This window comes from Cebus imitator, unplaced genomic scaffold, assembly GCF_001604975.1.
Source record: "Cebus imitator isolate Cc_AM_T3 unplaced genomic scaffold, Cebus_imitator-1.0 Scaffold315, whole genome shotgun sequence".
In the NCBI taxonomy this organism is placed as follows: domain Eukaryota; kingdom Metazoa; phylum Chordata; class Mammalia; order Primates; family Cebidae; genus Cebus; species Cebus imitator.
In genome coordinates, this window is record NW_016107630.1 from 1091663 (window position 1) to 1109617 (window position 17955).

At 33.8% G+C, this 17955-nt stretch overlaps 1 protein-coding gene across 9 annotated transcripts in view; it reads right to left on the reverse strand.

The window, feature by feature from the left end:
• The window catches only part of PTBP2 (polypyrimidine tract binding protein 2), an 88562-nt gene that overhangs the window by 57204 nt on the left and 13403 nt on the right, over window positions 1–17955 (reverse strand). For all 9 annotated transcript variants that reach the window (XM_017503786.2, XM_017503781.2, XM_017503784.2 and 6 more), the window contains exon 3: window positions 3988–4063. In XM_017503786.2, coding sequence (XP_017359275.1) covers window positions 3988–4063 — 76 coding nt within the window. The remainder of the gene's footprint in view (window positions 1–3987; window positions 4064–17955) is intronic.

Sequence of the window (17955 nt, forward strand, 5' to 3'; positions counted from 1 at the left end):
TTTAGTAGAGACGCGGTTTCACCGTGTTGACCAGGATGGTCTCGATCTCTTGACCTCGTGATCCACCCGCCTCGGCCTCCCAAAGTGCTGGGATTACAGGCGTGAGCCACCGCGTCCGGCCAACATGAGAGTTTTTTAATGAAAGATGGCTTCATTACTCTTGGGTAAATGCTTAGGAGACAAATAACCTGGATCATGGAGAAACTGCCAAATTGTTTCCCAAAGTAGTTCTATGATTTTACATTCCCATCAACAGTATTGTGAATATTATGATTCTTCCACATTCTTCCCTACTCATGCTTTCCAAGATGGTACTCTTTAATTTTAGTCACTATTTAATAGGTTTGTAATGTTATCTCACTGTAGTCTTAATTTTCGTTTCCCTAATGACTATGATGCTGATCATCTTTTTCATGTGCTTATTTGCCATCTGTATCCTTTTGTGAACTATCTGTTCAAATATTTTAGCCAATTGAGTTGTTTGTTGCCTTACTGTTCAGTTTACATATATTAAATTTTTTAATATTCGAATAGAAGTCCTGTATCAGCTCTATGTTTTGTTATGATGTTCTGCCAGTCTACGGCTTGTCTTTTCACTCCCTTAACAGTTTGGTTCGAAAGGCAGATGTTTTTAATTCTGACGTCAAAATCCATTTTCTTAATAGATTATTCTTTTAGGATCATATCAAATACATTTCTGCTTAATCCAAGGTCACAAAGATTTTCTACTATGTTTTCTTCTAGAGGTTTTATAATTTTTGATTTTACATTTAGGCCACGATCCATTTGGAGTTAATTTTCATATGTAGTGTGATATAGAGATCCAAAATCACTTTTTGCATATGGATAGATCCAACTGCTACAGCACCTTTTGTGGAAGTCTACTCTTTCTCCACTGAACTGACTTTGCACCTTTGTCAAAAATCAGTCATTCAAAATTGTGTGAGTTAATTTCTGAACTCTCTGCTCTGTCTCACTGACCTATTTATCTTTATGTCAATCTGATGCTATTTTTAATTACTGTAGCTTTGCAGCAATTCTTGAAAACAGGTAGTAAATGCTTCAATTCTTCCTCTATTGGCTTTTAGCTATACTTCTTTAAATCTTTTTAAATGTGATTACACTTAGAATTTTGACATGCAACCTTATCCGAATATTTTTATGTTAGCGTTAACACTGTAGCACTTTATGTAAAATATAAGAACCTTACCACTGAAAAATTCCATTTATCTTCACTTTGTACTAATTGTTGTTATATAAACATCCATTTACATACTAAACCCTGTAATACAAAATTGTCATTTATACAAAGTCTTTCAAAGAAATTGAGAGGAAAAGACAGAGCCTTTTAAAAATGTATACATATATTTACCTTTCCCAGTACTCCTCCTCATCTCCTGCAGATCCAAGTTATCTAATGTCATCCCGTTCAGTCTAAAGAAATTTGCCTTTTTTTTCCTTTTGTACAAGGTGTTGGTCTTCTGTTAGATGTCTTTTTCCCAGCTATTTAGATTTGCTCTTCACTGCTAGTTTTCAGTATTTTGACTGTGTGTCTAAGTATAGTTCTTTTCATTTAGCCTACATGGGGAGTTTACCTGAGCTTCTTAAGACTGCAAATTGATATATTTTATTCAAATTGTAGAAGTTCTCTGTCATTACTACCTCAAAGAGATACATGCTTTTTTCCCTACATTCTCACTCTGAAACTCAAATTACATGTCAGACTGCTTCATTGTCCATGAGGTGTATTTTCTCCTCCCTGGCAGATTTAATCACTGTATTCAACTACATTCAAATTCACTAACATTTCTTCTACTGTCTCCAATCTGCTATTAGTTCCAACCAGTGAATTTGTCCCAATCATTTCAAATATTATTTTTAATTAGAATGTATCTACACAATCTTTTTCTTTACAGCTTAAAATAATTATCATCCTTGTCTGCCAATTCTAACTCTAGGTCATTTTGGAATCTGTTCCTATTAAATGTTTCTTTATGGTTAATGTTTTATTTTCCTGCTTCTTCATATCACTTGTAATTTTTGATGACATGCTAGATATTATGGAAGACAGTTGCAGGAAAATTATATCATATTGTCTTCCTTGAGGGTGTTGTTTTGTTTTGGAAGGCAACTAAATTAGATTAACTGGTGAATCCTTCACTTCCTATTGGGTTAGGTTTTTGGTTTTTATCTTAAGTCTTATAGATGGCACTTCCCATAGGTTATGATCCTATCTATTCAGGCCTGGGCTTTCTGTAGTCTAAATGGAGTGTCTGAAGTATCCTGCAAGATGTCTGCATTCTGACTTCTCAGAACTCCAATGTTGCAGAGTACTATGCAACTTATGGAATCACCATTTAGCCCCAGAGCAGACAATTTCTGATAGACCTGTATACATGTAACACAGTCATTATCCAAAACTCTGAATTAAGTGAATGACCACACTAAATTCTGCCCCCTGCTGTATTACTAAACCCCTAGACAGCTTTATTTTCTTCAAGACTTCCCCACAAATTCCAAATAATTGAACAGCTCTGATTCCGAGTCTTGGTCTTTTCAGCTCTGTGAGACCTGTACACTCTGGGTTCTCCACTTCTTGTGGTTTACAGCAGTAAAGTAGTCCAAGGCAAAATGCCAGAGTGTTTATGATACTTAGCTCAGGCATTATCCTTCCCTCAAGGATGATCTTATACCGCCTGCTCATCACTTCCAAACAACAGTTGTTCCACATATTTTATTCAGTTACATAGTTTTGGGTTTTGGGAGGAGACTGAAAAAGGGGTCAAGGCTGCTACTACTCTGTCATTAGCCCTAAATATTAATTTGGAAAACACTCCCATTATCAATCATAATATGCATTGGAAAAACAAACAAAAAGAGGAACTGACAAGCCAGTTACACACTTATGCCTATTCATTCAATTAGGTGTACATGGTACTTTGACTATCAAAATCATGGCCCAATGATTTTGCTTTGTAATTATTACATAGCAAAATCAGTGATGATGACCTACTGACAAATTTATCTTCACATCATGACTATGTTAAGTCCCCATAATTTTTAATTAACTGAACTGTCAGAGATGTGTGTGTGTTTGTGTCAAGATGTATGTATGTATACGTAAGCACAGATACCTAAGGGAAATCAAAATGTCTTCTAGTCTTTTACAATCCTTTTAAGGCAAAATAAATTTGTTCCTCAAGCAAATAATTCAAAGTTAAAATACAGAAAAAGGAAATTTGGTTTCAGGTAAATAATGTAAAATGTTGAGTTGTGAGGCAAATTCCTTCAATAGTAATAATACCCAGATTCAAAATTTGTTCCATTCAGATGAGAACACGTAAGTTCAAACAAAACAAAACAAAATACTAAGAAAAAAAATTGGTCCATCAGCCATAAAACTAAGGTCTAAAATTTGGTCTATATTTGTTTACTGATACTAAAAACAACCAACATTGTTTCAGGCATATGTAATTTTTTAAAACTCTAACTTTGAAGATTAAACAAATCATCTTAAATATGCAGGTAGATAACATAAAAGGATCAATTCAAAGAATTAACATATTGTTTCAGCAAAAAAATGAGTTTTCAACTATGCTGCTGAATTCTTTGGTTTTTACCAAAAATTTGGGTTTTAGGGTTTGTGGCATAAATAAATAAAGTAAAAACATTCTATGACACAAGAACAAAAAACTAAAAATAACAGAGGGGCACTTGAGGGGACTATAATGTGAGAAAGAATTATATATTTGTGATTCAAAAATGAAAAGCAATCAAACTCAAGAGTAACTTGTTCATGAAGTCACCAACTTAAGTTTTTTTTTTTTTTCACTCAGCTCATATATACTCTAGTAAAATTTACTCTAAAATGTTTCAACACAGCATTTAAAAAGAAAGGCTCTTCTGGTAAAACAGAGTTAAATTTGAGGTTCAACATTCTGCTCCCTAAAATGGCAAATGACAAACTGCTAAGAGAGTAATACTTACCTGTAACTACCATGCTGCTCATATTAGAGTTTGGACTACTGAGAACACTGCCTGAGAGTAGTTCGTCAGATCCTCTCTATAAAAACAAAAACAAATTAGCATAAGATATCTTTAAATTTCAAAATATTAACCTAAAGCCTTTCACTTAAACAAATGTCAAATGTTACACTACTGGGAATAGATAAAAATGTCAATCTCTATAATAAAAAATTAATTTCATCCCTCTACTCTCCCATGTACCCCTCTCCCATTCTCACAAAAGCAACAGTGTTCCTTTCCCTTCATTTTAATCTAAGTCCAAAAGACAATACACAGAAAAACTGATTAGATTCTATAAGCAAAAGCTATCTCAATTTTTTACAAACAAACCAAAGCTATACTAGCTAGACTTTCTCAGAAATGTTCTATAAATCCTCCATCCCCATGGCCTTTTATTCATCCAGATAACTTGGGTCTTTAGAAAAGCAGAACTTCATTCTGGTGAGTTAGATATCAACATATTATCATTATTAAAATTAAACAGGTATATACTTCAATGGCTAGAACGCTGAAAGCAAAGGCAAAAATCTATGGAATGAGAAAATTTTTTTCTGCAAAAATAAGGTCATGTCTTAAAATTCTTTAGAGAAAAGGTTATACATTCCTCCGTTTGGGAACCGCACAGTTGTTCATACTGGCCATTGACATTTTAGCTGTTTTAATAGTCTATGTATTTACAAAAATATGAACCAATAGACTAGTATTTAAACTAGCTAAAATCAACTGTTTTGCCTTTGTTATGTATATTTACATATAAGGGTATTAGTATTTAAAATAGGTTCAATCAATTCTGGCTGATTTAAACAACCAATCAATGCAAAAAAGTTAAATGCAACCATCAAAATGAAAAAAATGTGCAAAGGAGATAATGAATTATCAAAGCATTTCAGAAAGTCCAAAAAATCCAAATTAACCATAAGCTTTATGCTAATTTATATTTAAACTCATAATGAATAAATTGTATTACAACAAGTATGAGAACAGTAAACAGATATTCATAGGTCGTCTCTCCTCAGTATTTTAAGAGCTTTCTACTTATTAGCACCAAATGCACAGAGGAAAAAAAAACAGAAAAATACAATCATAGTTTCAAGCCATATTAATACTATATTTACACCAAGTTTAATTTATTAACCAATTTCTAACCAAGATATGGAAGATTTGGAATGGTATAGTTTTATAAGGACATGATGAGCAGAACTGTATACTCTAGTGATTCTCATAGTGTAGTCCCTAAGATCTAATTGTATACTTTAGTCAAAGTGTGGTCCCTAATCCAAAGATCAGACCTGGAAACTTACTAATAATACATGTTCTCAAGTCTAATCCCAGACTTACTGAATAAGAGGGTATGGTCCAAAACCCCAGATTTTTAAAAAAAACCTCAAGTGTTTCTGACGCATGCTAAAGTTTAAAAACCACTGATATACATTACTGGCTCCATATCAACAAAAGAAAATGTTTCCTAGCTTTCTTCATGTTTTCATGACAAGTAGACAATATGGTATTAAGAAAGGGTGCTGTGGAGCTCAGCTTAATCATGCTACGGAGTTAACTGTACTTATCATTCTAAGCCTAAAGTTCTTCATTTGTTAGACAGGGATAACATCTACATCACAGCCCACAGGATTAAATATAATAATATATGAACAGTGATTACCAGGCAAAGTGCATGTCCCACATCAGTAGTGCTCACTTTAATATTCCTAAGTGTCAACCAAATACAATGTCCCAACATATATCTGACTAAGTAAATGAATTAATGCTATTAACAACTGTTACATATTTTGCCTTTGTTCTTAAATCAGAAAAACTGAAGGTCAAGTTACTCCACATATACAATCAAAGTTGGCCCCCCACCGCAGGATACAGAAATAAAGCCAGCCCTTCCATAAATTCACCGAAGTCCAGATCAGATATTCTAAAAGTAAAAAACAAACAAAAACAAAACTGAAGCGATCCTTGATTTTTACTCACCTGAACAAAATTCCTAGACCCTTAAAATATTGTCAATGCCTTGTATTTTCCTTATTTCACAAAAACACTAACTCTCCAAGTTTTCAAAAGTATACCTGACCTCTTTTCAAATGTATTATTATCAGTTATCAGCTTATTCTTTACATGTTTAACTATTTGTGAATTCAAATCCTTCCATACATCTACAGTATCCCACTGTAAAACTTGTGATTACAGTAGATCACAGGTAATTCTGGAAGAGATGATGGGTGGGGAATCTTGGGTCTACTCAAATACAAAACAAAGTCTCTAATTCTGACTTGTGGTGTGCTGTGCATGATACTCTTCCTCCTTCCTGCAATGCATCTTTTTGCATGGAAAAGTCTTTCCACTTTTTTTTTTAAGTTTATATTTATAACCTTTTTTCTTCCTCAAATGATTTTATAGCTACTGTTAAGAGAGCAGATTTAACAGTCTTCATTACTGAGAATAATGTCAAATTATTTGCAATTTTGAGATTTTACAAAAATTACTGGAGTATTTTTACAAATTACATTTTTATTTTAAAAAAGCAATTATGCCTGTCTTTCCAATGAGCAAAAAGCTTACCACTATTATGCCCAAAAGAAGTGATTCAGCACTATTGATATATGTTAACATTACCACATTAACTGATAGAATAATTTCACTTGAACTATTTCAGCCTGGTCATTTAACTTAGACTGTATATGAAATAAATGATCAACGGTAGTGATTAATGACTGCCCTACATTAATGACTGCTGAAGCAAATCAAATTAGTGGTACTTAGAATCAAAATATCTACTAAAGAATACATGTTCTTTAAAATTTTTAATTCACCTAAGAATGTCAATCTTAGATTCAACTAAAAGAAATTAAATGTTAAGACTAGCATTGATGTCTCTTATTAAATGTAACCACAGAAACTTTTCTTCCTGTGTAATACCAATGACTATTTCATGAGTAACTAACATCCCACAGAAACAAGAAAATGCAGAAATAGGAAGATACACTCTACACGTCAGGGAAAGAAATGACTTTTTTAAAAAGTACAAAAATAAGTACAGATTAAATGCCATTTGGCACTCATTTCAATGTTACAAATTTCTTGTTTTTTCTTCTCAACGTTATTACATATTCTGCCACAATAGTCCTGTCCAACTATTAAGACCATGTAGCACTTCCAAGTGGAAGAGCTGCTAGGGCTGCCAAGAAGGCAACCAAGAACTGAAGGCTCAAGTTGACAAGAGTCTCTGGGCTCTGCTATGATTTGGGACTGAGAGCTAACCAAACATTTTTTCCTCTGGAGATGTCAGCCAAGGGAACCATAACAGAAAGACACAGCGCAAGGACATGAATAATAAGTTTCTAAGGAAAAGTAGATTTTCAGAGAGGAAAAAAGATATGTACCCAGATGGGTATTTCTGTTCCCCTTAAACACAGAGGTGCAACGAAGGTGATGAAGAGGTGGACAAAATGCTACCTACCATCGCTTCTCGGCCTTTTGGCTAAGATCAAGTGTAAATGCTACCTACCTATTAAAGGCTTGCAAAAGCACAGACTCACACAACCAATAAAAATAGAGAAAACAATGGGACAATGAAGAGGATCAATAAAATCAAAAACAGACTTTTTTTTTTTTTTAAAAAAGATGACAAAATAAGATAACTACAGGGAAAACTTTTTTTTAAAACAAGGAGAGCACCATTACACATCAACAGACCAAGAAACCAAGAGCAAAAGCCTAGGGATTAGTGAAGTAACAGTATGAAAGAAACTTGGTCCAGTGAATAACCTTACGAAGCAGACTGATACCACTTTATCAGTAGGACTTCTCCTATGAGAGAAAAAGAAACAAACAAAAAAAATCTTCTCATCTATTTATGCCACTATGTTCTGCATTTTGTTATGGTAGTTTTCTCAGCCTTCACCTTATGATATATACACCTGTACTATGAAAAAGTCACTACAGAGATTTCCATTTAATTGACTATCTTAAAAAAGGCGAAAAATGAAGCTGGATCCCTACCAAAGACAATACACAAAAATAATTTTCTAACAGAGATAAACATAAAAAGCAAAATGTTTTAAAATTTCAGAAGACAATATAATACCTTTATGAATTCTGAGTATGTAAGAATTTTTAAATTAAGACACAAGGAAACTGAGTATGAAAGAAAAAACTGATAGATTCTACTACAAAATTTCTTTATAATAAACTATCACAGCAACAGTTGAAAAGTTAAAAACTGTTATTAAGAATTTCTTTCAAGACTTACAGAAATCAACATGGAAGATGTCTAAAAGAGTAAAGGAAAATTCAGAATATATAAAGAATGGGATCATACAAATGATTTTTGTCTAAGATGCAACAGGAATTTGTGGCCATATTAAAACTCTATACATTAAGAATGTGTATTAATCTGCAACAATATACACAGAAAACTAGTGGCGAGGGCGGGCGGGGAGGGAAAAAGGATTGTAAATCTAACTGTTGGGTACTGTGCTCACTATTTGGATGATAGGATCACTTGTATTGCAAACCTCAACATCAAACCATATATCCATGTAACAAACCTGCACATGTAACTCAACATCATACCATATACCCATGTGACAAGCCTGTACATGTAGGTAGATAGGTAGATAGGTAGGTACGTAGGTAGGTAGATAGGTAGGAAGGTAGGTAGGAAGATCGATCAATCGATCGAACAAGACAGGACAGCATAAGGACTGGGAAAAGACACCAGCAACACAAATAACCAAAAGACAACCAGTAACTGTAAAACACACACCCTTTTTTCGTTTTTGAGACAAGGTCTTGCTCTGCCACCAAACTAGACTGCAGTAGAATGATCATAGCTCACTGCAGCCTCAAACTCCTGGGCCCTACAAGCAATCCTCCTGCCTTAGCCTTCCAAATAGCTAAGATTACAGAGGGCACTGCCCCTAGCAATTTTTTAAAACTACAAAATCAATTAAATAATAAACTCAAATTTTTATCAAGCAAAAAACACAAATAGGCATTTCACAAAATTTCACGAAACAGAAACATCCACAGCCATAAAGGTGGGGAAAAAAAGATGTAAGACCTCATTCATAATCAGGCAAAGACAAAGACTAGAGAAGATACAACACACCACATTGTTAAAAATTAAGAAATTAAATACTTAGCCAAGTGCTGGTAGGGATCTGAAACAGCAAGAATTAGTATGGACTACTGGTGAGAACATAAATAGGAACAATACACTGGAAAATAATCTAATGCTGTCTCGTGAAGTTTACTCTACACACTAGCAATACATTCCTATACCTTTAGATATATACTCTCAAAAACACTTGCATAAATGCACCAGGAAACAAGTACAAAAAAGTTCACACAAGTATTATTCTTAAAGACAAAATCTTATTTTTTTATTTTTTATTTTTTGAGACGGAGTCTCATTCTGTCACCCAGGCTGGAGTGCAATGGGGCAGTCTCAGCTCCCTGCAACCTCTGCCTCCCAGGTTCAAGCAATTCTCCTGCCTCAGCCTCTCAAGTAGCTGAGACTATGGGCACCCTCCATCACACTCAGCTAATTTCTGTATTTTTAGCAGAGACAGTGATTTCACTATGTTAGCCAAGCTGGTCTCGAACTCATAACCTGGTGATCTGCCCTCCTTGGCCTCCCAAAGTGCTGAGATTACAGGTGTGACCCAACATGCCCAGCCAAAGTCAAAATCTTTAAATATTGAAATGTCCATCAACCCGTATTTCCAGTAAAAGAGATAAAATGGGTATTTCCACAAAAAAGTATACCGCAATGATTATATAACTACTCACAAAAATATGGCTATTTATTAGAATCATTATTGAATGAAAACACAAGACACAGAAAACATTATATGGGCATACCATTTCCATAACTAAAAAACAAACAAACAAAAAAACCCTAAATATATTTTTGTCATTTACATGAAAAATCCATATTGAAAAATTAAGGCAAAAGTTGTGGCAGTCACCTACCCACGACAGGGTAAAAAGGGAGATTAAAAAGCAATATTGTTGCACACGGAATACAATATTGGTAATATTCAAGTTTTTTATTTGAGTAGCAGGTTCATGATGTTCGTTTTCTTGTATTTCATAACATTCTCACAAATAAACTTTGATTAATATAACAAAGAAGATACTAGGGAGAAAACTATAAGGATAAGGTGATCAGGTATTTTATCATCCAAAATGGGATACATTTGTGGAAGGTCTACTACACCTGAAAACAGATATAAACCATGACAATAAGAAACCTGAGTAAGAAAGAATAACAATCAGAAAATTTAAATAAGACACTTAAGTAAAACTAGGCATGTTATAAAATTCATCTTTATCAAAATGTAATAGGTACAAAGGCTTTACTAGCAAGTAAAAATAGTAAAAGAATAATCAAACCACAATCAAAATGGTAGATTAAGATGATTACATTAACTATTTTATAAACAATGTACACAATGTACATTTTGTGTATACAATGTACACAAAAAAATAAGATGAGGATAATTTAATTAAGACATTACACGGATAGCCAATATAAAAAAGATACGATGTTCTTTTAAACACTTTGCAATGACTTTTAATATTTACTGGAACATGGCATACTAAATAACACTTCCTACAAATAAAGCTATCCCTAAGTTATGGCTGTTTTGCTAGCTAATTTTCTCTGATCAAGATATGAGACCTGGAGAGCTAGTATTCTGGTCCTCTTTTCTATGTAATAAGACATTTTTTAAAATCGCATTTATTGCATATTTTAATACAGGCATATACACAATCAGAGGAATCATGGACTATAATCTATCTGCCCTGATAACCCCACTGACATTTTTACATTAAAAAAATGCAACTATTAGCTCAGAAAATTTTTAACAACCCAGAAAATATAAAGATGTTCTCATTTACTTTCGTTTATTCTGAATTTTCATACAATTATTTTCCTCAAACTTACATATATATGTTTTTAACATTCATACAAAAAAAAGCACACCATACAAGCTGCTTAGCATTGTTCTCTTTTCATTTAATAAAATAGCTTAGAAATTTTAGGAATGATCACAGCAATACACTGTAAAATAAATGTTATTAAAATCTTTGCTTTCGTGACAATACTAACAGCAACCAAAGGAACTCATATTGGTTATACTGGAGGTTGCTTGTTAGGGTACTAAATCATCAGAAAACATAGGAAGTTAAAATCTCTCCTGCTTTTCTTATAAAAAAGGGTCCTTAAGTATGACCAAATAGTTGATGGATAAAATTCTTAAGAATTCTAATATACACACGAAAAAAGAATAGCACCACTTTTGCAACGCCCAATATAATTATGCAATCACTAGCTACTAAAAACTATTAGGAGAAAGGATGATGCACTCTGTAACAGATGCATCAAACTGACACCTGAACCTACTGATAAATGTTAACATCATGAAGAGGTAAAGAGACATTCTGATCCTCTTAGTGAGATACAATAGGAATTACACAAAGTGTATCTGCAAAATATTCTTGATAAAAATTAAACCAAAATCTGATCAACCCCATGTATTTCAGGTAAACTTGTCTATATAAGGAACATATGAAATGACAACATGGAGGTATAATCAACAGAATCCAAAAAGTGGAAATACATATGACTCAGTTTAATAAAAACAATAGAGAAAAGGCAAGAAAAAATAATGAAAAAAAAGTATTCTGAATACTGGAGATTAGACGACATTAAGAAATTATTTTAAATTTTACAATGGTACCAATGTTACACTTAAAAGAGAAATTATATCTGCTAGAGACACATTCTGACATATCTGAGGACGATATGATCTGCAATTTGCATTAATATTCTCCAACAGAAAAAAACCTATATACTATTCCCTCTACTTTTGCATAGCTTAAAACCTTTATAATAAAGTTTACAAAAAAGAAAAAACAGATCTCTAAAAATAAAAAAATTGCCAAAGTTATGATCACCTTTAAACTCAAATCCATTTTAAAACAAGAAAAGAAAGAAGTTGAGGATCAACTTAAAGTGAATCCCTCCCCTGCCCCCAACAAAAAATTAAATAAGTAAAAAGGCTGCTTCTTTGAAAAGGTCAGTAAAATAAATTCTACAACAAATCAAGAAACAGGAGAAAACACAGGTATTTGATATTAGTAATAAAAGCGAGAATTTGAAAATGCTATAAAATTCTGAGAAATCTGAAGCTCTCAATAAAACAATTTTCTAGGAAAGTATAGTTTTAGAAAAATTGAACTATTTGTCAAAGTATGACTGTTCCCTCACTCCTTACATATAAGCTGTTTAAAATCCTTTTAACATTATTTTCTGCATTAAGCATGTCTCTTAGAGAAAATATGAGGAAGAAAGTGAAAAATTATTCAAAGAAATGTTATAGTTCTCCGCCTTTCCCCTCAAAATAATATCACCATTTTATTTTGATAATGCAAATATAATGTTCTCCCAATTAACTACTAAATTAAGGCAAGTATAAATAAGACCCAAAAAGTCTTCACAAAACTTATCCAAATGATCTTAAAATACATACAGTGAAGAAAACACCAAGACAATTTTGAAAAACAAAAGTTTTGACACTCACTGTACAAGACTCCAATATTTGTGCTGATGCTATAGTAATTAAGACACTGTTGTACTGCTACAACACATAGCACAGAAACAGTTCTGTGAATACATGGAAACCTGAAGAGCTGAGAATGCAGATCATTGGAGAAAAGCTGAATAATCAAGTAAGTACTAAACTTGCTATCCATATAGAAAAAATAATTAAACCTGTACCATATGCTATACAAAAAATAAATTCCAGGTAGATTATGGCCCTAATGTGAAATAAACTTTCAAAATAAAATCCATGAGCCCATATGTAAGACCTTAGGTTGAATATTTTTAAAAAAGAAAAACATAAATGTTACATTAGAATTTACAACTTCTATTCATTAGTGTAAAAAGAAAACAGGTCAGAGAGAGGAAGGAGTTATCTGTAGGACATATAACAAAACAGGCCAAGCACAGTGACTTATGCCTGTAATCCCAGCATTTTAGGATATCAGTTTGAGAGAACTGTTTGAGCCTAGGTGTTCACAACCAACCTGGGTAATATAGTGAGACTTCATCTCAAAAAAATTGAAAAATTGAAAAATTTGCTGGGCGCAGTGGCTCATGCCTGTAATCCCAACACTTTGGGAGGCTGAGGCAGGCGGACCACCTGAGGTCAAGAGTTCGAGACCAGTCTTACCAACATGGAGAAACCCTGACTCTACTATAATTACAAAATTAGCCAGGCATGGTGGTGCATGCCTGTAATCCTAGCTACTCGGGAGGCTGAGGCTGGAGAATCCCTTGAACCTGGGAGGGGAAAGATGCAGTGAACTGAGATCACACTACTGCACTCCAGTCTGGGCAACAAGAGCAAAACTTCGTCTCAAAAAATAATAATAATAAAAGCATTAATAGGGAATACAAAAGCCACAAGATATCCTTCCCATATACATTTGACTGGCAACAATTAAAAAGTCCAACAATCCCAATTTTCAAAGAATGTATAGAAACAAGAATCTACATCCAGCACTAACAGTACAATTGGTATAATCGCCTATGAAAACACTATGTTAATATTCAATCGATTTAAAAGCATACACAATCTATGACAAACTCTTATACTGTATTAACATGTTAGAACATGCATACAAATGCCTACAGCAGCAGTTTGTAATGGAAAAAAATTAAAAATATCTGACAAATCAATCTTGTCAAATATAACCTCATTTGTCAACAAGATAATATATTTATATATCATATACTACATGGCAATGAAAATTAGAGATATATATATAAACTTAGAAAACAAACACTGAACAAAAAGAGCAAGTTACAGAATACATACAGCATCACAGTAATCCATAGTTTAAACATGCAAAACAAAACCATATATTGCTTAAGATAAAAATACATAAACATGTAGTAAAAGAGAAATTTATGGGAATGGCAAACATCAAATTAGGGATAGTAATTACCTGGAGTGGAAATACAGGTCAACTACATGCAGAGTATTACAAACTGAATGCTTATGTTTCCCCAAAAGTCACATGCTGAAACCCTAACCCCAAAATGTGATGCAGTTTAGAAATAGAGCCTTTGGGAGTTAACTGGGGGATTTCATGAGATCAGAAAGTAAGGCCTTCATGATGGGGTTAATGCCTTTATGAGAAGAAACACCATAGAGCTTTTGCCACCCACTCCCCGTAAGTGTGCTCACAAAGAAAAGATCATGTGAAGCACACAAAGTAAAACGGTGGCTTCACTTCAAAAGAAGTGGCCTCTGAAGGAAAACTACCTTGCTGATACCTTGATCTTGGACTTCCCAGTTTCCAAAACTGTGAGAAAATAAATTTCTGTTTTTTAAGTCACTGAGTCTATGGTATTTTCTTATGGAAACCTGAGTTATGACACAGGGGGCTTCAAATGAACTTTCGTGTACCACAATGGAATGCTATGCAACCTTAAAAAGGGAGGAAATCTTGTCACATGCTACAACACAAATGGACCTTGAGGACATTATATTAAGTGAAAATAAGCCAGTCACAAAAGGACAAACACAATCTGAGCACTCCTAATCTGAAAATCTAAAATCCAAAATGTTCCATTAAGTACCTCCTTTGAGCATCACATAAGTGCTCAAAAAGTTTCAGATTTTGTAGCATTCAGACTTTGGATTTTCAGATTAGGGATTCTTAATTTATATTGTATAATTCACCCTATGTGATGTATTTAAAGTACTCAAATTCATAGACACATTTTCTTATCACTGTACATTTGTTATTTCTGTGCTGGTTATCAGGGGAAAGGGGGAGGACAAAAGGGGAGTTTTAAAATGGGTATAGGGTTTCAGTTCTCCAAAATGAAAAACGTTCTGGAGATGGGTTTCACAACCATGTATTATTATTAAGTACATATAAGAATACTTAAACAGTTTAAGTGTACATTTAGAAATGGTTAACATGGTAAATTTTATGTTTTTTCTACCACAAAAAGATTTACCTTAAGTTATAATATGAAAAGTTTTTTAAAGAAACAAGAAAAAGAATGTTTAACCAATCAAGCAATATTAATAACTTAATCATAAAATACTTAAAAAGTGGAATATAGAGAAAGTAAATAGAAAACAATTATAAAAAAATGAGAAGATTATGAAAACTTAATCCCATCAACCTGAAGAAAACTATTTTGGTATACTGCCCTCCAGCTTTTGGGGACACATATAAATTGTATATATTTGTCAAAGTTACTTTTAATCCTACTTTTAACATATACAAAAAAATTTAGAAAACACCATTTGTAATGTTTATGAACAGAATTTATCCATTTTCTTATCACTGTACATTTGTTATTTCTACTATTTAAATAATGCTGTAATCAGCATATAAAAAATACACTTATCTAATCATTTTTTCATATGAGTTACTAGACATAAAATACTGGGAAAAGAATATGAAACAAAGCATTCTTTTCTAAAGTATCGCAAGGCGCGTTGATAAACAGCAATCTCAAAATGAGTATTTCACTTCATAAACATATTTTTAAAACCTGCTAACAATTCAAAATCAAACCAGACAATTTGCAAACACACAAAGCTATAAAAAGCTTCACTGTGCATTTATTATACTATTTTAAGACATTATATACTGTAATTTAAATGTTTCTTAAATACTACGTCTACATAAAAAGTGTCCATTTCAGCCCAAACTTTTTAAAGAGGAATTTTGGTATTTAAACCCACATATATTTGAATTGTACCAGCTCCTACCAATATTACTGTCTTATTCAATCTTCACAACAATCATGCAAGTAAGGAATTATTATCCTCAATATTACAAACTAGGAAAGGGAAATTAAGAGAATAAAAGACTTGTTCATCATCACTTAAGTACAAAAGGGGCTGAAACCCAATCATTGCAACAATGCAAAGTATTTTTTAAAAACACCTTACAAATTCAAATCAAAGCCAAGCAAGAGTATATATACATATATATTATGTATCACTCCTTTTTTTTTTTTTTTTGAGATGGAGTTTCGCTCTTGTTACCCAGGCTGGAGTGCAATGGCGCGATCTCGGCTCACCGCAACCTCCGCCTCCTGGGTTCAGGCAATTCTCCTGCCTCAGCCTCCTAAGTAGCTGGGAATACAGGCACACGCCACCATGCCCAGCTGAATTTTTGTATTTGTAGTAGCGACGGGGTTTCACCATGTTGACCAGGATGGTCTCGATCTCTTGACCTCGTGATCCACCCGCCTCGGCCTCCCAAAGTGCTGGGATTACAGGCTTGAGCCACCGCGCCCGGCCGTATCACTCCTTTTTTTAATAGTTGAACTGTTAAGACAAAGAACTGGAAATGGGTATAGTATGTGTTTGCTACAATTTGAGTAAATGAGGAAGGAGTCTGCTTAAAACAAATAGCAAACAGGTATGTCTTACCTGAAACCCTGGTAACAGCTTGCCTACACAACTACCTGTATCAAATAGCAAAATATCTTCTTGAGAAGTTAAGGAAAGTGGAACTATTATTAGAGGGAGTTCAACACTTAAAAAACCTGACTCTTCCTCAGAAGTTCATCACAAATGAAGAACAGAAGCCTTAAAATGGCCCATAAATATTTAATCAATAGCATGGCTTGAAAGCAAGCTAGTAAAAAAAAATGCTACTATAACAGTAGTTATGAAAACATATATAACAATACTCACAAAGAATCAAGTTTATTTAAACATAAATACTGATAGGAGAACAAGGATCAAATTTTCAAAGGTCCTCACTGCAAATCCTTTGCACTCAAAACTCTCCATATTACTGACGAAGCCTACTTTTTAAATTTTGTCTTCAGCTACTCTAACTCAACCTACATACATTCCAACAACCTACTTACTTCCTCAACATATCCCAATTTTCCTCATCATTACTTGTTACTGTAGCTTTCTCTACCCAAAATGAACAAGAACAATGCCACTCTTTCCTGCAACCTGACAAGAAAATCCTACCTTTAAAGGTTCTAAGGAACCCTTCACAGAACCTTTCCTCACTCTTAATACATAAGCTCACTTTGTGTCTTATTCTTTCCTTTTTTTCTTCCTTCTTTTGGATTACACATATGTAATTTCAGTCAGCCCCCCTCCCCAATTCTTTGTGTTCTATCTCTATTGTGTTCACCCTTAGGATTTTAAAATGCAAGCTTATCTGATTCACTCTGGCACAGTCCAAAAGAAATGTAATATGAACCATATATATAATCTCATAAGTTTCTATTAGCCACATTTTGAAAAGTAAAAAGAAAAAGCTGGCCAGACTCAGTCCTGTAATCTCAGCACTTTGCAAGGCTAAAGCAAGAGGATCACTTGAGCCCAAGAGTTTGAGATCAGCCTAGGCAACATAGTGAGACCCTGTCTCTACAAAAAACTCAAAAATTAGCCAGGTGTAGTGGCACACACCGGTAGTCCCAGCTACTTGGGAGGCTGAGATGGGAGGATCACTGGAGCCCAGGAGGTTGAGGCTGCCATGATCATGCCTCCGAACTCTAGCCTGGGGTAAAGAGCAAGACTCTATCTTTAAAAAAGGAAAAAAAGAAAGCAAAAGGAAAAGACAACAGATAATATATTTCATTTAACCCAAAATACTATCAGTTCAACATGTAACCAATATAAAAACTTGGGATAAAATACATTCTTGGCTGGGTGTGGTGGCTCACACCTGTAATCCTAGCACTTTGGGAGGCCAAGGTGGGCGGATCACCTGAGGTCAGGAGTTTGAGACCATCCTGGTCAACATGGTGAAACCCCGTCTCTACTAAAACTACAAAAAATTAGCTGGGCATGGTGGCACGTGCCTGTAATCCCAGCTACTCGGGAGGCTGAGGCAGGAGAA